General features: G+C 36.6%; 1 protein-coding gene across 3 annotated transcripts in view; it reads right to left on the bottom strand.

Annotated features, from left to right (window-relative positions):
* Window positions 1-20,302, bottom strand: part of KNL1 (kinetochore scaffold 1) — a 71,213-nt gene that overhangs the window by 26,835 nt on the left and 24,076 nt on the right. For all 3 annotated transcript variants that reach the window (XM_072808162.1, XM_072808163.1, XM_072808165.1), the window contains exons 6-11: window positions 14,111-14,163; window positions 13,830-13,863; window positions 11,758-11,795; window positions 8,143-8,195; window positions 2,427-7,319; window positions 101-224 (exon numbers count right to left, since the gene is read on the bottom strand). In XM_072808162.1, coding sequence (XP_072664263.1) covers window positions 101-224; window positions 2,427-7,319; window positions 8,143-8,195; window positions 11,758-11,795; window positions 13,830-13,863; window positions 14,111-14,163 — 5,195 coding nt within the window. The remainder of the gene's footprint in view (window positions 1-100; window positions 225-2,426; window positions 7,320-8,142; window positions 8,196-11,757; window positions 11,796-13,829; window positions 13,864-14,110; window positions 14,164-20,302) is intronic.

The raw sequence follows: 20,302 nt of genomic DNA, 5'->3' as shown, positions 1-20,302 counted from the left end.
AAGCTTACATAAATTTCAAATATTTCCTGAACTGAAATACATTTATTACTAGTCAAGTAAGCAGATGACTTCTATTATTTAGCTTTCATAAAGATCTTACTGCTGAAGTCCAGAGAGGTCCCATCAGCCTTTATCGAATCCAGAGAACTGCTGCAACTAGATGGGGTTCTGCTCAGGCTGTTAGCATTTTTATCTATATCCCCTTCAGCATGGTAATCAAAAATCTGAAATAATTAAGGAACATTATCAGCCCTAAGTTACGACTCTTTATACTTAAAATAACTGTTTGTTGAACACTAACAAATACTACTTCAACATAAAATTTATCTATAATTTATATGAAACCCCTTAGTAACAAACTAGAATAGTAACAAGCAACTTATTAGGCCTTTATTTTTTATTTTTTTTAAAGATTTTATTTATTTATTCATAAGAGACAAAGAGAGAGAGGGGCAGATACATAGGCAGAGAGAGAATCAGGCTCCATGTAGGGAGCCTGATGTGGGACTTGATCCTGGGACTCCAGGATCATGCCCTGGGCCGAAGGCAGACGCTAAACTGCTGAGCCACCCAGGTATCCCAACTTATTAGGCCTTTAAAGTTTCAAATAATTTTATTTTAATTTTTTAAAAAGTTTATTTATTTTTCTTAGTAATCTCTACACCCAACCTGGAGTTCAAGCTCATAACCCTGACATTAAGGGTTACATGCTCCTGTGACAGGGCCACTCTAGGTGCCTCTAGAATTAAAAATAATTTTATTTAAGAATATATAGAAATCAGCTTGTACATTATACAATATGAGCAAATTGTTTCTCAGATGTCTAAGTTAAAGCCAGATCCTATAAGCTGACAAATGTTGACCTACTCAATTATTCAACTACTAGCCACCAGGGTCAGGGCTACCACACTGAAATAAACCAGCACAGAATATTGGCTATTCAAGGGACTTGTGATAGAACACAAAGAAACTTATTTCCAGGATTTAGTACTTCTTTCCCCAGATGACCAAGACACTTTTGGCTGATGTCAAATAAGTGATATGCTGCTTTTACCATTTTAACCATTTGACTTTACAGCCTTAAATGCCATTTTCATCTACCTATTTATGTATTTTTTTGAGGACAATATATCCCTTATCTAAATGTTAGAATGTACTCTCCTTAGAAAAGATTTTTCTATAAATTCCCACTGATGAATTCCCAGCAACTAAACAGTACACAGGACACAGGGGATATTCAATATCTACTGAACAAAAAATATTCATTTTCATAAAGTCTGTTCAGTTATAAATTTTTTTAAAAGATTTTATTTATTCATGAGAGAGACCGGCAGAGACACAGGCAAAGGAGAAATAGGTTCCATGCAGGGAGCCCGATGAAGGACTTGATCCTAGGACCCCAGGATCACACCCTGAGGCAAAGGCAGCCGCTCAAATGCTGAGTCACCCCAGTGTCCCAATTATAAATTTTTTTTTAAATCACTGATACTACTGTCTCAAAACTTCACAGATGAACCATTTCCTCAGGACCTCATCTTATAGAACTACTGAAATACTTTTCTAAGCTTACTTGTCTTAGTTTTTTTAAAATATATTTTTAAAAGATTTTATTTATTTATTCATGAGAGACACAGAGGGAGAGAGAGGCACAGACACAGGCAGAGGGAGAAGCAGGCTCCATGCAGGGAGCCCAACATGGGACTCGATCCCGAGTCTCCAGGATCAGGCTCTGGGCTGAAGGCAGGCGCTAAACCGCTGAACCACCTGGGCTGCCCTGTATTAGAGTTTAAACTTTGTTTTCTATGAACCTGATATTTTCTAATCTTCATTTCTCCACCTGAGTTACTCAGTTTTAATGACAGCTTTTATTCTCTTCAAGTTGTCCAAATGAGTGTTCTCTCAACTTTTAAAAAGATCTATGACTTCTTCCATAAATTCGAAATCTCACTTCTTCACCTTGAGATACTGGGCTTGACCCAGGCATTTTCTCATCCACTAAAGAAATAGATTCTCAGATTTTACAAATCCTCATTAGCCAAGAAAATTCAGGCAAGCTTTTCTTTATGCACTTTACATAACAAAAAGGCTTTTTTACTCTCCAGATATTTAGATTGAAGATAACTTTTCAAGCTACATATACTCTGCCTAGAGAGTCTCCTATGCAAAACTATAATGACAAATTACACAATTTCAACATTAATTTTTGTTCTATTTCCTATTTCATTTTTTGTGATGATTTGTCACTTCAAATTGTTTTTAAGTCTAGCTGTTAGTCAAGTAATTCCTTAACATTCTAAATAGGAATATTTCTCTAGACCTATAATTGGAAATGACCAATTCCTGCTCATCCAAGACTAAAATTAAAATTCAATACTCATAACTTAAAAAAAGACCCACCACATTCCTTAGTTTAAGACAGAGCTTACCTCCTGATCTTGTGTAGTATCACTACACCTAATCTCACTTTTCCTGATTTTTTTCTCATTCTGAATATCATCATCTTCTTGTACCCAGGTTCTTTTTTGGTTACTGCAGGTTTCTCTTATCTTATTTTCAGATGGTGGAATCCCTTTTTGATATGTCTCAATCAAAGCCTTTTCCTCAGTTTCTATGGTAATAGAATCTGAGGAATTAATCTCACCAGGATATATAGGAAAGTTTTCCTCATTTATATACTGAGATGGACTTAAGGTCAGTTTAGTTGCAACAAATTCAATGCTTGGCTCCTTACTGAAGACTGGCTGAATTTCTAAGTGATTTAAATCAGTTGTGTCTGCTTGAATCTGCTTCAGGTCATTAATACCAGTGACACTACAATTTCTCTTGTTTGGCAATCTGGGCAAAAATATTCCCAAAGAACATCTCTTCACTTTATCTTTTACAACTGTCATGAGTGGTACAGAGTTGGTTTCAGCTCCATTATGAGAAATTTTGCTTTCTTCATCTTTATCATCTTCAACATTGCTGGGCGCTGGGTTAATGTTCTGTATTTCTGTAGCTTGCAATATACTCATATGATTGTGTGCCTTGTTTATTAATGCAAGTATTTGCTCTGGAGAAGATGGAATATGGGGAGTTTGGAAATCTAAAAATTCTTCAGTTTTTCCATTCAAATTATTCAGATTTGATCTGACACTATTAAAACTTGTATTAGATGCAATTACAGTATCTGATGCTTCTCTAGAATTAGTATGAGTTTGAATAACTTGCTTAGTCAAGTCTGAATTACTGTGGAAATCGGTATTACATTTAGTATTTTTCCTCAGCTCATTTTTACAGACTATGGTAAATTGTTTATCATTGTTGAGCATTTTGGCCTCGTTTTCACATGTGGGTACAAAGGAATTTCCTATAACAATATTTAAATTCTTATTTCCAGAATTAGATGATATTGTTTCATCTTTATTCAAAATTATCCGTCCTTGTTGAGGTAATGGAGGTACCTGGCTTGTGAGATGAGGCTGAGAAGTAACACAAACATTATCAACAACAGTCTTCTTTAAATTATGTTCCGTGGTATCAACAAAGCCCTCCATTTGATCCTTTGGGGGTTTAAAGGATACTCGATTTGAATTAGGTTTAATCATCTCCGCCAGCTCCTGACTATCTTGTAAAGTTTGATTAGCTATTAGATTCTGGGACTCCTTAATCATATCTTGATCTTTAAGCACTGTTGTAACACAGTCTAACTGTCCATTGGTATTGGTTTGAGTCACTTTTTCTTTCTTTAACAAAGAACAAGCAGAGGGAGGCAGTCCCTCAGGTTTCAAGTAATATTCATTGGCTAAATCCTTTACATAAGAAAGATCATTTTGCACTGGGCAGTTACTGGCTTTCTTATCTTTATTACTTAAGGACATGACATTCCCCTCTAAATTATCAAAACAGGAAATAGCATTTGGTAAACAGGAATAATTATCACTGGATCCACACGTAGCAGTTGCTTGACTGTTAGTAAAGTCCATGTTTCTTCTATCTGTACTATTTAACTGACAGCTTCCAATTCTGGCTTTTTCCGGTATATAGGTCTGGTCTACTGCCAATGCTTGTTTTTCAGTGATTTCTTGAACAGAGCTACCATCATTATGAAAAGAAATACCCAAGGGTTTTCCTGTAGCTATTCCAAATTTAGGGCACTCTTGATTAATTTTCTCTGTGTTTTGACAATCAATGAAAACAGTATGGGACTCGGTGACTTCCAGATCACCATGATTATCAACAAACATTACAGTTTTATCTATGGGCCTAGTAGTGATTTTATCCGGTGAGACAGTTTTACATTCTAACGCAGTCGTATGACTTCTAGTCATCTCCATGTCATCCTGCCCACATGAATACAAAACAGTTTTAGAAGCTCCTGTCAAAGGCACCAAATGGGAATCCTCTCTATCTTCTGGGGCACTTTTATAGTTTATTTTCACTGTACAACTCTGGGTGATATCCATATCATCATCATTTTTAGAAAATGCAGCAATCTTGTCATTTTTGAGTCTAAGGCTTTTCCTTCTCTGACTTTTGTCTGATATAGTGTCATTCAGAAATTCAGGCTTTTGTACATCTTTGCCATTTTTCCAAATGGTGAATTTAGATACTTCCATGTTATCACCAGCTACTGCTTTCTCTATAGGACCATTATTAGACCATTCCCTCAGTAGTGTTAGCTTATTGACGTTTGCTGCTGAATGGTCACTTTCACCATTCTCCAGAAAGGAAACACTCTCCTCAGCAGAAGCAGGTGTCATTTTTGGCTTTTCTATGCTTTTTCTTCTTTTGGATAGTTCCGTGTCAAGTTTGTCTATACTCACAGTCCTCTCCTTTGCTTGGTAGTCAATGAAAACAGTGTGAGACTTTGTCATTTCCAGTTCATTGTAATTATCTACAAACATTACAGTTTTGTCCATAGGCCTACTGGTTATTTTATCTGGTGAGACAGTTATACATTCCAAGGCAGTTGTGTGACTTTTAGTGATCTCCACATCATCTTGCCCACATTCATACAAAACAGTTTTAGAAGTTCCTGCCAAATGGGAATCTTGTTCAAGTAATAAAGGTTTATGATTTATTTCCACTGTAAAAATCTTGGTGATATCCATATCATTCTCATCACCCTCTGAAAATACAATAGTCTTATCAACTTTTTGTCTGCCAACACTTTTTCTTCCACAAATTTTGACATCTTGCTTTTCATTCAAAAATCCAAGTTTCTGTATGCTATTGTCCTCTATCACATCTAGGTTATCCTTAGAAACAGATATTCCTGTTTTTTCTATAGGACTTTTACAACATTTTTCAACTTTTATAGCTGTCTGTCTGTTTGCTGTTGTTAGCAGACTGTTAGTATTTTCTAGATTAGTCTTACCCAATTCTTGTATTTCAGAAGGACTAAATCCAATGACAACAGTGTGACTCTTGGTTAGATCCATATTTTGTTCCTCCTCTGAACAAATAATTGTTTTGTCATGAGAATAGTCAGGTGTTGGATTGCCTACACCTTTCCTCAGTGGCTCAGGCAGTTTAGAATTCTGGCCTGGCACAGATTTCATTGTGTAACTGTTAATAGCAATATTATGATTTTTCATGTTAGACTGTCCTTCTAATGAAAATAATGACTCTGAAGTAGGAAACAAAGATTGCTCACATGGAACAGTATTTCTATTATTTCCTAGTGCTACTTGTTTCTCAAGATTTCTATCAGAGTATACTATACTATGGCTTATTGCAATGTCTTGATTAATATCAGCTGATTGAGGAGAATCTTTATCAACATAAGGTGCAATCTCTAAAACTTGAACTTTTTCTTTGCCCCAGGTGTCCACTGGGATGTTTTTAGATATTATGTCTGGCTGCTGGGATGGTTCAATACGACTTTTGGTCATTTCTTGCCATTCACCTGAAGGGCTTTTGCTGTGAGAGAGAAATTTACTGGTATTCTCAGATGTTACATTGTAAGATGTAAGTGGAGCTTGACTTCCTAAGTTAGTTGTGTGACTTTTAGTCAAATCCATATCTTCACCTGTGAAGATTTCAGTCTTTTTGTCAGTCAATGAAATAGATAAAGAGTTTGCCAGGCTCTGCTGTAATCTTCCCTTAGATATATGAGGAACTGAGCTACAATTTATATTCATTTTCCCGTCCTTTGACATGGTTATGAGATTTTGGAGCATTATTTCTTTTTCAGATATTGATGTGTCTGCTTTCTGTATATTTGTCTGATCTTGTTTAAAAATCTGATTATCTATTGCAACTGTATGACTCCTCGTAATGTCCATGCTATCCTCTCCTGAATAAATAGTTTTCTCTGTAAGAAGAGAGATGGCATCTGGATTGGGATACATTTTAGAATAATTATCATTCTTCAGCAAATTCTTCTCTTTTCTCATACCCGAGAGACACGTGGTCAGTTCCATGGCATTATTACTGCTAGAATAGAAAAATGTCTTATAATCTTGAGTAGCTGGACTGGAACATATAGATTCTGGGATTATAGTCAATGTTCTGGCATCTTGGTTAGAAGTCTGTGTGCTTGTGTGAGTTTCTGTCCCTGTAATATGACTTTTGGTAATATGTATTTCACCATTAGGGTTTAAAGGGGTTTGAAAAGGAATATTCAGTTTATTAAAGATTGTCTTCCCTCCTGGAGCTTTAACCTCCATCATGACATTCTGAGTTTGATTTTCTTTATTAGATGAATTATCTGCTGAGGGTAAATTCTGTATAGTGTGGTTAGTTGTCAAGTCCATAAAATCACTGCCATAAATTGTAATATCATCACCTTTAAATTCCCCTATGCTGGCCTTACTGGATGTGGGAACCAAAGTCTGAATACTGGCTGTATGACACTGAGTGAAATTCATCCCATCATTTTGTTCTCCGAAGATTCTAGTTGTATTACTACTATTTTCATCTACCCTAAGAGATACATGCATTTGATGTACAGAAGAGGCCTTCTTTGTTTTTATGGGATGAACAGATATTTCAAAATTTTCTTTATCAGGTCCTGTAGGAAAAGCATTAGATTTTCCTGTTTTCAATCTTTTTATGAAGTCATTAAAATGTATTTTCTTTTCTGAAGAAGTGCTTTGATCCATGGAAAAATTTAATTCTTTTTTCATTCTTGAATCCTTAGTATGGAGCTTTAAGTTAGCCAGAAATGATGCGGTATCTATCTTAATGGACTTTTCACTTTTAGTACAATCTAACAGGTCTTTGGTAATCATTACGGTGTGACTTGCTGTTAGGTCCATCTGGTTTTCATCTGAAAAGATGACTGTTTGGTCATTTGCAGGTTTCATTTCATGGTTGTGTTCTGTAATTGAAATCTACAGTGAAAGCAAAATATAGGAGATCAGATCAAATGCAAACTTTCAGAAAGGTTTTTACAAAATGTACTACATCAGAGTACTTAATATAAACAATCCTCAAAGATGGTTTCATGATACACTGGTTTGTTTGAATCAGTGTGGTATGTAGCATGTAATTTGTTATTACATTTTTTTTCAAAGTCTGTAAATGCTTTTAGTGTTTTTGGATAAATTAAAAGTTTCAAGGTTAATTATACATCAACTAGAATGACTAAAAATGAAAAAGACCGAGAATATCAAATACAACTCTAATGAAAATTCTAATTACGATAGATATTAGGTCATTCTAAGTAAAAAAAAAAAAAAAAAAAAAAGACTCAGAGCTAAGAGCATGATGGCTAATTTATAGTACACTCTACTCTTGGAAGTTGGGTTCTCTTTGAATCTTAATGCAGTGGTTTTATTTGTAAGGAAACAGTCCAATTCCTTGCTACTCAAAGTATGGTCTGTGAAGTAATGCACTAGAGTATAGTATCATTAGGAGATTGTTGGAAGTATAGTATCTCAAGGTGTGCCCGAGATATACTGAGAAGGAATCTATATTTTAACAAAATCCTGCATATGTCCATTATAGTTTGAGAAGTCCTGACATAATCAATATATTTCCTTATTTAAACTGGCAATAATTGAACTGTCCTTAGTTAACTGAAAAGGTAGGAAGTTTTCCAGTCTATGCTGGTCAACTTTGGTAAGTAATCCCCAAACAATGCCATAACATTATTTTTTGTGTGTCTTAACTATAAGGGAGAATAAATGAAAAGGCACATGCATGAACTCCTACCTCTCTCTGTTGCATCTGAGTCTGAATAGGAGCAGAAAGCAATGTGTTCATCCCTATTGAAAAGGAGGAAAAACTACAGTCAATAACAAAAATACATATATCACCAAGAGCCTGCTTTTCTTTCTGTAGGTTCTTCATCATTTATGAGTATTTATTGAAGTTTTATCAGTTACTGAGGCCTTCATAAGGGCTTAGGTACTAAATTTCATCAAGACTTCTAATTGTGGGATCCCTGGGTGGCAGTGGTTTGGTGCCTGCCTTTGGCCCAGGGCGAGATCCTGGAGACCCGGGATCTAATCCCATGTCGGGCTCCCGGTGCATGGAGCCTGCTTTTCCCTCTGCCTATGTCTCTGCCTCTCTCTCTCTCTCTGTGTGACTATCATAAATAAAAATTAAAAAAAAAAAAGACTTCTAATTGTCCCTTGGAGCACCTAAGTGGCTCAGTTGGTTAAGTCTTCAACTCTTGATTTTAGCTCAGATCCTGATCCCAGGGTTTTGAGATTGACAGGCAGCAGTCTGCTTCTCTCCCTCACCTTCCCACATCGTGTGCTTCCCCCCACCCCGTCTCTCACTCTCTCTCTCTCTCTCAAATCAATCAATCTTTTATTTTTTTAAATATTTTATTTGAGAGAGAAAGAACACTAGGGAGGATAAGAGCAGAGGGAGAGGGAAAGAAGCAGTCTCTGCCAAACATGGAGCCCAAGATGGAGCTCGATCCCAGGACCCTGAGATCATGACCTAAGCCAAATTCAGAAACTTAATGAACTTAGCCACCCAGGCACCCCTACATAAGTCTTAAAAAATAAAAACTTATAACAGTCCCATTTTAGGGACAGAGAGATCTAGATTATTATATTCTCTATGTGACTAAAATATTTTTCAAACGTAATTTTAAAGGGGGAATTTTAAAGGTAGAAAGTTTGGACTTCTTTCCCCCTTCACTTCTTTATTTTTACTCTCTGGATAGTAGAGGTTACATGGTAAAGAGTACTAATTCACAAGACTGAAATGTCAGAGTAAGATTTTGAAGCATCTTTTATTCTATGTTAAGGAATCTAGATATTACCATGATGAGACATGCATTTTATAAAAATAACTCCAGAGAAGGAGAAAAAAGTAGATTCAAGAGAAGATAAACCAATTAGGAGCTGCTGTAATAGTGCACATACAAGCAGGTAAGAATCTCTTGGTAAGAGAAAATGAGAATGGAAATAGAAGATTAGACTCAGCACATTTTAGAATTGAAATATAAAGATTTAGGTAACTTTGGAAATAAGGAAGGATTTTGGAAATATAAAGATTTAGACTTTGGAAATAAGGAAGGGATTAAGATGCTATAATAAAACAGGAAATACATTTATAATACTTAAGTTTAAAGGCAAATCTCTAGAATATTTTTAAAATGTTTTTATTTAAATTCCAGTTAGTTAACATATAGTGTAATATTACTTTCAGGTGTACAATACAGTGATTCAACACTTCCATAAAATGCCCAATTCTCATCACAAAAATCTTTAGAACATCTAAAGAGTTTATGGCAACCTCAATTGAATATGATGAAGTAATTACAGGCTTTTTGCTAAAAATCTTACTTATATATCAAGCTTCCACACTTATTCAAAAATATTTACTCAGAATCTATTATGTGTCCCAAACTCAACTATCTACACTAAGGCACAAAGAATGGACAGAATTTCTGGACTCAGAGTTCCTACTTTAATAAACGACCCAGAAGTAAATATCTAAGATACAATGTGATAAATTCTTCAAAAAGTGAGAAATAAAGGGGTATTATGACATTACAGGACTGAGTGACCCCTTGGTTTTGTCAGAGAAGGCTCCATTTAAGCCAGTACAACTTAATGTGTGGTGCCAGTCTGTGAGCTGCTTGTTACCAATTCATGATGAAATAAGGAGCTTCCAGCCAATGTAAATCATGTGATATTTCCTTCATCAAGAAAGCTTTGCTAAGAAAAAAATGTCAGTTAGCTAAACAGTAGGTAACTGCCATAGTTGATTTACATTCTAATGCAAGTTCTTTTTCTGTCATGGATTATAACAGTTTGTGGACTAGGTACTTTGTTTTTTTTTTTTATTTTTTTATTTTTTAAATTTTCTTTTTTTTTTTTTTTTTAATGTTTATTTATTTATGATAGTCACACAGAGAGAGAGAGAGAGGCAGAGACACAGGCAGAGGGAGAAGCAGGCTCCATGCACCGGGAGCCCGACGTGGGATTCGATCCTGGGTCTCCAGGATCGAGCCTTGGGCCAAAGGCAGGCGCTAAACCGCTGCGCCACCCAGGGATCCCTGTTTTTTTTTTTTTTTTTAAGACTTATTTTTTAATAAGTCTTTTTTTTTTTTAATTTTATTTATGATAGTCAGAGAGAGAGAGAGAGAGAGAGAGAGGCAGAGACACAGGCAGAGGGAGAAGCAGGCTCCATGCAGGGAGCCCGACATGGGACTCGATCCCGGGTCACCAGGATCGCGCCCTGGGCCAAAGGCAGGCGCTAAACCGCTGCGCCACCCAGGGATCCCGGTACTTTGTTTTTGTTTTTTATTTTGTTAAGATTTTATTTTTAAGTAATCTCTACATCCAATGTGGGGCTCAAACTCACAACCCTGAGATTAAGAGTTGCATGCTCCACCAACTGAGCCAGTAAGGCACCCTGGATTTGGCTACATTGAATAGGAATGAAGTTAGGCGTAAAAAACTAAGTTAAATGAAAATGAGAAGCTGATAGGCAACTTGGAGTAAGAAGGGCACTTCAGAGAGAAAAAAACATCATTTGTAAATGGATACAGGAAGAAAAAAGTCAACATGGGGATCTGTAAATACTTCTTCATAAGCTAAAGCTTGAGCTAAAGATATAGATATCTAAATATCTAATGGGCAAGAGATAAAATGGGAGAAGAGCTTTCAAAGTCTATGCCAAAGAGTGTTTTATCCTATAAGCAAAAAAGTGCCATTGAATAATTTTAAGTTGGGAGGTAATATCAGATTTAGAAATATGTAGAATGGATTAAAGGGATAAGAAACTAAATCCAGTAGCCCATGAGAGAATAATGAATAATGAAGACACGAACTCAAACAGTGGCAGAAGGAACGGAGAGGAGGTAACAGATTTGCAAGATATTTAGGAGAAAGAATAGAGTGAAGTCTAATGGATATGCAGAATGAGGAAAAATTTTTTAAAATGACTCAATTTCTGACTTGAATGAACGAGTGGGAATCCAAAATAGAGAAAACAAGCAGGTTTAGCAGAAATAATAGCAAGTTTGTGAACTTTCATATTGAAGTTTTTTTTTTTTTTAAGATTTATTTATTTATTCATGAGAGACACAGACTGAGAGAGAGAGGCAGAGACATAGGCAAAGGGAGAAGCAGGTTCCTCGCAGGGAGCCGGATGTGGGACTCGATCCTGGATCCTGGGATCACAACCTAAGCTGAAGGCAGGCGCCCAACCACTGAGCCACCCAGGGGTCCCTTGAAAATTTTGTGTAAAGAACAGAGTTCTCTTTACATTTTTTTCCTTAGTTCTTTTACAAATTACTTTGTATGAAATTTGCATGAAGAAAAAGTTATGTGGTAAGTCAAGTATTTTGGTCATACTCACCAGTAATTTCACAGTAGGTTTCTTCTGGCTTCTTATTCCTAAAAATTAAAAAGTATTTTCAAAATCTATACCCCAGACAATTACCAAGAATCACAACACTTGAAAGAGCAGGGAAGGTGAAAAGTTTTTGTATGGTGACTGGCAGAAAAATACAAAGACATCTTTAAAAAGACTCCTCTAACTCTGGCAGAAAAAAATTACAAGGTAGTTAAAGGACCATTTTCAGAATGGTCTTAAGGTTTTGTTAATTTCAAGGATACTATAAAAATATACTTACAGGCTTTTTTTTTTTTTAAAGAACAACCTACAAAGCAACTCATTTTCTAGAGATATAGCTTTTAAAAAAAAGTAAATAAAAGGAAACCCCAAATGTCCATCAATAGGGAGCTAATTGTTGATGCAGACATACAACAAATTATGAAAGACTGAGGTACATCTATATATAAAAATATGTAAAGTGGGCAGCCCTGGTGGCACAGCAGTTTAGCGCCACCTGCAGCCCAGGGCATGATCCTGGAGTCCTGGGATCGAGTCCCACGTCAGGCTCTCTGCATGGAGCCTGCTTCTCCCTCTGCCTGTGTCTCTGCCTCTCTCTCTCTCTCTCTCTCTCTCTCTCTCTGCATCTCTATGAATAAATAAAATATTTTTTAAAATTAAAAAAAATAAAAATATGTAAAGTACTATAAGATATATTATTAAGTATTTTCATTTTTGTCTTTTTAAAAATAAAAATTAAAGATAAACATGCACTTGGATATACATTTAAGTTTTTGCAAAGACAACCAAAATTACTGGGGCTTCTGTGTGGCTCAGTCAATTAAGCATTTGACGCTTGATATCAGTTCAGGTTTTAATCTCAGGGTCATGAGTCAAGTCCCATGGTGGGCTCCACACTCAGCTGGTTAACTGCGAGGAGCCTAAACTTTGAGAGTTTTCTGCATTAGTATATAAAAAGAATCTTTTCTTCCAGTTCAACAGTAGTCAATTACATGGAAAAATTTTATTTATTTAACCAGTCCAGTACTGATAGATCATTAGGATCTTTTATATCCTTTGCCATGAGTAACCTTTTATGTTCATCATTTTAAACATTTACAAGTATCTTAATGAAATAAATTCCCAGACATGAGATTACCAAGTCAAAGGGCATGTGTATTTAAAATTTTGAATGATACTGCCAACTGCCTTCTTCAATTTATATCCACTAGCAATGAGCAACTTTTACTCTATATTCTTTATTTTTTTAAAGTTCTATTTTTTTTAATATATATATTTTTGTTGGAGTTCAATTTGCCAACATATAGCATAACACCCAGTGCTCATCCCACCAAGTGCCCCCCTCAGTGCCTGTCACCCCGTCACCCCAACCCCCCGTCCACCTCCCTTTCCACTATCCCTTGCTCACTTCCCAGAGTTAGGTGTCTCTCATGTTCTATTTTTTCATTTGAGAGACACAGACAGAGAAAGAGAGCACGAGCAGGAGGAAGGGCAGAGGGAGAGGGATAAACAGACTCCTTGCTGAAGAGAGGCTGACACACAACTTGATTCCAGGACCCTGAGATCATGACCTGAGCTTAATCGACTGACTCACCCAGGTGCTGCTTACCTATATCCTTAACTGATGAGATGAAAAGTTGTATCTCAATAATAATCTAACTTTGTAATAATCTAACTTCTCTTATGATGAATGAAAATAAGCATCTTTCCATTTGTTCAAGAGCAACCTGTATTTATTTTTCTATATATTAACATGATAAGAAAAACTAATGAAAAAAATCTGAATATTTGGTTTTATTGTTTTGCACTAAATGTCATACTTAAGGATTTATATGTGAAAGTAGAATTTCAACACTCTGTTAAAAGGAAAATCTGTACAAGTGTGTTAGCACACACTCATCAGATACAGCAGTATATTAAATTCGGCAAAGAATCTGTTTTCTGAATTACTCCTAAGTATTCTACAAAAGAATCACAAAAATAAAAGTAAAAAGATCATTAATTTAAAAAATACTGCATTTGATAGGAATAAACAGCTTTTCAAATATAATTTGAATCACATTTTCTCTACTTACTGTATATATAGAACATTTTCTCCTGCTTCTGTTTCTAAAAATAAAATAAAAATTAAAACTTGTTCAAGGACACACTGATAAAGCATTAGAAAAATTGCATAAGAACATTAACAACAATTAAAAAAAAATACTAACTATCCACCTTACTTTTTCTGCCCCCCATCTCTCAAGCTATACTTTTTAAGCAATAAGATAAACAGTTTTATCAATTACCTGGTTAGACAGCCACACCAAAATTTTAGAGGAAACAGATTAAGCAGGGATTGCAATAACATATTTACCTGCAATTTCTGACTTTCTTACTATTTTCATATGAGACTCTGTTTGGAATACTCTAGAAAAGAAAATACAAATTACTGAAAATCTGCAATTTTAAAAAAAATATTTTATTTATTTAATCGGGGGAGGGGTAGTGCGGAGGCAGGGGAGACCCCATGCAGCTCGAGGCCAGGCTCAATCTCAGGACCTGGAGATCATGATCGACCTGAGTTAAAACCAAGAGTTGGATGCTTAACCTACTGAGTTATCCAGGTGCCCCTGAAAGACTGCAATTTTTATTTTATTTTATTTTTTTAAAGATTTTACTTATTTATTCATGAGAAACACACAGAGAGAGAGAGAGAGGCAGAGACACCGGCAGAGGGAGAAGCAGGCTCCATGCAGGGAGCCCGATGTGGGACTCGATCCCGGGTCTCCAGGATCAGGCCCTGGGCTGAAGGCGGTGCTAAACCGCTGAGCCACCCGGGCTGCCCTTTTTTTTTTTTTTTTTTTTTTAAGATTTAAGACTGCAATTTTTAATTAGAACCCTATGGTGTTAATTTAGTCTGTTTTGAGATACATAAAGAGAACCAATTTCAGATTCCTATTTGCTACGTCATCATGTACTATTAATATTTCAAGTGCCAAAATTTATTCACATCAAAATCTGTTGCTTTTTTAAAGAACTCTGACAAAAATCATTATCCTCTCAATAACCTATTTACTTTATTCAACAAAACATTTATTAAGCACTCACTATATACTTGATGCTAAATACCAGAGTCTGATACATTATCTTTGACCTCAAGGAGTTTTCTCTGTAAGCAAGAGCTGGAGCAGTGATTATGAACATTACTTCACTGACTTTTGTTATTAACAGTTCAGATAAGGTGGCATGGACTACAGAGGAAAGGATCTCTTTTCATTGGTATGATTAAGCTTCTGGAGAAGCAGCATTTGATATCAGACTTAATCTGGCTAGTTCATTTTCATTCTAATATTAAGTATCATTCATTACTGGGAAGCTATTCTTAATAAGAAAGAAAATTTAGTTTCAAATACAAAAAAAAGCAATGAACATTTTACATACATATTGTGTAACAAGCATTCTATTCTTTATATACATATATTTTTAATTATTATAACAATCATCATGTTATCTTACAGATGTAGATTTTATTTATTTATTCATGAGAGACACAGAGAGGCAGAGAAAAAGGCAGAGGGAGAGGCAGGCTCCATGCAAGGAGCCTGATGTGGGACTAGGTCCGGAACTCTGGGATCACGCTCTGAGCTGAAGGCAGACGCTCAACTGCTGAGCCCCCAGGTGTCCCTACAGATGTAGATACTGAAGGTTATAAAGTTTTTTTTTTTTTAGATTTTATTCATTTATTCATGGGAGACAGAAAAAGAGAGAGAGAGAGGCAAAGACACAGGCAGAGGGAGAAGCAGGCTCCATGCAAGAAGCCCAACGTGGGACTCAATCCCGGAACTCCAGGATCACGCCCTGGGCCGAAGGCAGGTGCGCTAAACCGCTGAGCCACCCAGGGATCCCCCATGAAGTTCATAAAGGTTCAGTAATTCCCAAGGTCATATACCTAATAAGTGGCAGAGCCAAAATGCAAACTCAAATCTGTCTGACTTCAAAACCTGAGCTTATAACTACAAAGCTATACTTGACACAACTTTTCTTCAAATGATTTGCAATAGAAGACTTTTTTATTCAGTATGAGCAGGATCAGTATAGTTGTTCAATTAATTTAAAAAATCTTTAAAATAAGGAATCATGGGGCACCTGAGTGGGTCAGTGGTTGAGCATCTGCCTTTGGCTCAGGTTGTGATCCTGGGGTTCTGGGATTGACAGAACCGGCTCCCCACATCCGGCTCCCCACAAGGAGCCTGCTTCTCCCTCTGCCTATATCTCTACCTCTCTCGTGTTTCTCATGAATAAATAAAATCCTTCAAATAAAATAAGGAATCACGAGTGATCCACACACAACTTAAATATTTAAAAAAATTAAAACACATAAGTGGGTTTTAATTTACAAATCTTTGAATGTCAATCTGATATCTTTACTTTTGAGTGGATCTACTAGTACAACTTTAGTGTATTTAATATCCCAGAGCCATTTTAAGAAAGTTAGTAAAGTAAGTAGATTATATCCAAGGAAAGGAGAGAGTGGACTAGGTTTAAAAGCATTTGGGAAGGGTTATCAGAAGCAGTAGAAAAAGCAGTAGACTAAAAATCAGGAGACCTATAATTGTGGTTCTGTCACTACCTACATAATCTTCTCACTAAAATAGAAAGAGTTTGGGGTATTTTTACTTAATTACTTATTTAGTAGGCTCCAGCTCAGCATGGAGCTCAAGGCAGGGTTTGAACTCACAAGACTGAGATCAAGACCTAAGCTGAGATCAATCAAGAGTCAAACACTTAACCGACTGAGCCACCCCAGTGTCCCATAATTTATTATTATTTTTTTAAAATAAACTCTACCTCCAACACGGGGCTTGAACTCAGGACTCTGGGATTGAGACTGAGTGACATACTCTACTGACTGAGCCAGCCAGGCGCCCCAGGGTACTTCTAATTTTTAATGTTCCATCAACCAAAACACAAATTTAAGTAGAAAATGCTGAGTTTTCTTATATACCTATTTGTATGATATGGATAAATAGGAAAATAATCCTATCCCAGTTACCCTTATTGTTTCCAAACTTCCCTGTTGACTTCTTGGAACATGTTTATTAGCCAAGTTCTTTATAAAACAAAGAAAATAAACAGGATAAACAACACATCTAAGAAAAAAAAGGAAAACAGGAAGAAGCATTGTAATAACAATCAGACAGGCTCAGAAAATATAATACAGCCTATTCCCACAAATAATTAGGGTAATGAGAGGAAGAGAAAATACCAACAATGTGAAAAACACAAGAAGTCATGATAATATAATGATTAAGAATAGTCTGGGGATCCCTGGGTGGTGCAGCGGTTTGGCGCCTGTCTTTGGCCCAGGGCATGATCCTGGAGACACGGGATCAAATCCCACATCGGGCTCCCGGTGCATGGAGCCTGCTTCTCCCTCTGCCTGTGTCCCTGCCTCTCTCTCTCTCTCTCTCTCTCTGTGACTATCATAAATAAATAAAAATTAAAAAAAAAAAAAAAAAAAGAATAGTCTGATGAGAAATAGTCCAAAGTCTGAGTCCTACCTCTTAAAAAGTATGGGAACTTAAGCAAGTTACTTAAGCTAAGCCTTAGTTTCCTTAATCATAAAATGAGATACAATTGATTCAATGAATAATGAATGCATACCGTTGCATACTTTACATGTAATATTAGCTATTAATAATAAATCAAATTTTGATACAGATAAAACCACTTTCAATGATTTGAGACAAGTGATCTTATATTAAAATGATCATTTCATGGGATCCCTGGGTGGCGCAGCGGTTTAGCGCCTGCCTTTGGCCCAGGGCGCGATCCTGGAGACCCGGGATCGAATCCCACATCAGGCTCCCGGTGCATGGAGCCTGCTTCTCCCTCTGCCTATGTCTCTGCCTCTCTCTCTCTTTCTCTGTGTGACTAACATAAATAAATAAAATAAAATAAAATGATCATTTCAGCATGATTATTGGGGGCATCTGACTGGCTCAGCTGGAAGAGCATGTGACTCTTGATCTCGGGGTCATGAGTTTGAGCCCCACAATGGGTGCAGACATCACTAAAAAATAAACTAAAAAAATATATATGATTATTGAAATGATACAGATTTTCTGGAGAAATAATTCAAAAGAAAGGCACCTTCAAGATCCTCAAGATCATCAAGTTTTTAAAATCTAAGAGGAAGGTGCTTGTGGCTCAGCTGGTTAAATGTTTGCCTTTGGCTCAGGTCATGATCTCCAGGTCTCCATCTCAGAGGGGTGGAATCTGGTGTCAGGCTCCTTGCTTACCGGGGAGTCTGCTTTTCCCTCCCTCTTTGACCTTCCCTCCCCCAGCTCGCACTCTCTTTCTCATTCTAATAAATAAATAAAATCTTTAAAAAAATTTTTTGTTTTTTAAAATCTAAGAGAAAAAGAAAAAGCTCTTAGAAATTGCCTCTAGGAAGGAGAATATTTTTAAAATAAAAAATATATGGGGCAGCCCAGGTGGCTCAGCAGTTTAGCGCCGCCTTTGGTCCAGGGCATGATCCTGGGGACCGGGGATCGAGTCCCATATCGGGCTCCCTGTGTGGAGCCTGCTTCTCCCTCTGCCTGTGTCTCTGCCTCTCTCTCTCTCTCTCTCTCTGTGTCTCTCATGGATAAATAAATAAAATCTTAAAAAAAAGAAATATGACTCTGCCCCTTCCAATTTTATGGAAAATAAGAACTTGGGTTTAAAAATAAAAACAAGGGATCCCTGGGTGGCGCAGCGGTTTAGCGCCTGCCTTTGGCCCAGAGCGTGATCCTGGAGACCCGGGATCAAATCCCACGTCAGGCTCCCGGTGCATGGAGCCTGCTTCTCCCTCTGCCTGTGTCTCTGCCTCTCTCTCTCTCTCTGTGACTATCATAAATAAATAAAAATTTAAAAAAATAATAAAAATAAAATAAAAATAAAAATAAAAATTGTTCCATCTTACTTATTAACATCAAAATAAATTCTAAATAAAATATATAAAAAATGAACCTATAAAAAGACCAGAAGAAAATATAGGTGCCTTAAAAACATAGGAAGACCATATAAAAAATTAAAACTTTTAACACCAGAAAATACCCAATAAGCAAAATTAAAACAGGTTAAAGAACTTGCAATACAGATGAAAAAGGGCTTTTATCTATCTCTAACAGTTAATGACTTTAACAAGTTAAAAGAAAAAGACAAGTATTCTTAAAGACAAGTATATAAGCCTTCTTATATTTTATTTTTTTTATTTTTTTAAGATTTTATTTATTCATGAGAGACACAGAGACAGGCAGAGACATAGGCAGAGCAAAAAGCAGACTCCCTGCAGGGAGCCCAATGTGAGACTCAATCCCCAGACCCCAGGCTCATGCCCCAAGCTGAAGGCAGATGCTCAACCACTGAGCCACCCAGGCATCCTGTGAACCTTCTTATAAACCTTAATAGTTGAAACCAGAAACAGACAAGACTGCTTAACTCATGCTTTAACTAAAACCCATGTTTTCTCTTTAAAAAAAAAAAATTTTATTTGAAAGCACACAAGCAAATGTGCAAGCAGGGAGACAGGCAGAGGGAGAGGGACAAGCAGGCTCCATCCTCAGCACAGAGCCTGACATGGGGCTTGATCTCACAATACTGAGATCATGACCTGAGCTGAAATCAAGAGTCAGATAGATGTTTAACCTACTGAGCCACTCAGGCACCCCCACTATTTTTTATTGCACTTTCTTGAGGCATTGATGAAGATGTTTTGCAATGAACTCAAAATCACAAGATACCAGACCAGAAAAGCCTTGATAGCAATAGAATGCCTAGAAAACAACACTCCACATGTCTCCTTCCCTGATTATGAGCATGGGCTGAACACATACTGATCCCTACTCATGATCACATGCTGCCTGCCTTCTTGCACATACACCCCTGAATCTCTCCCTATAAAACTCTAGGTGTCCATCTTGTGGGTAGAGAGGTCAGTTGTTAAGGCTTGAGCCTCTCACCTTCCCCAGCTGCCAGGACTCAAAATAAATTTCTCCCTTTCTCTTTTCCAAAACCTTGTCTCTTCAGTAATTGGCTTCTCTTGTGAAGAGTTCATCCAAGTCTACTGGGCAGCAGTGTTGGCAAAACCAGCCAGGAGCTAAACTTTCAACTTGTCCAGTCCCCTCCAGATTCCCTACGATGGAGGAATTGGCTGCCACAATGAGCCAGGGTTCACCCATTTGTTTCTTAAGTTAGCAGTTGTGATAGATCGGTAGACTGATAGATTTGGTAACAGAATGGCCTAGAAACAAAGACTAATTCAAGAATAAGAAGAACCTAAGCGTCCAGATTGTGTTTTCTAAATGTTATTTCCTACTAAAAGGAATTATACTTGCTTGTTGGAAACATGGCTAATTTCAGGTCTGATCAGACAATACATAAGATGAACATGAGTATCTTGGTATACTATAAAGCAAACCGGCTATCAAAAATTATTGGGGTTATATCAAAAGATCAGAAACTAATCTGAAGAGATTCCACTAATCAAAGAGAATAATTCAAGTATTAACAAAAATATTAA

This window comes from Canis lupus, chromosome 32 (assembly GCF_048164855.1).
Source record: "Canis lupus baileyi chromosome 32, mCanLup2.hap1, whole genome shotgun sequence".
Taxonomy (NCBI): Eukaryota; Metazoa; Chordata; class Mammalia; order Carnivora; family Canidae; genus Canis; species Canis lupus.
Note: the sequence above shows the minus strand (reverse complement) of the source record. Positions and strands in the feature narration are given on the sequence as shown.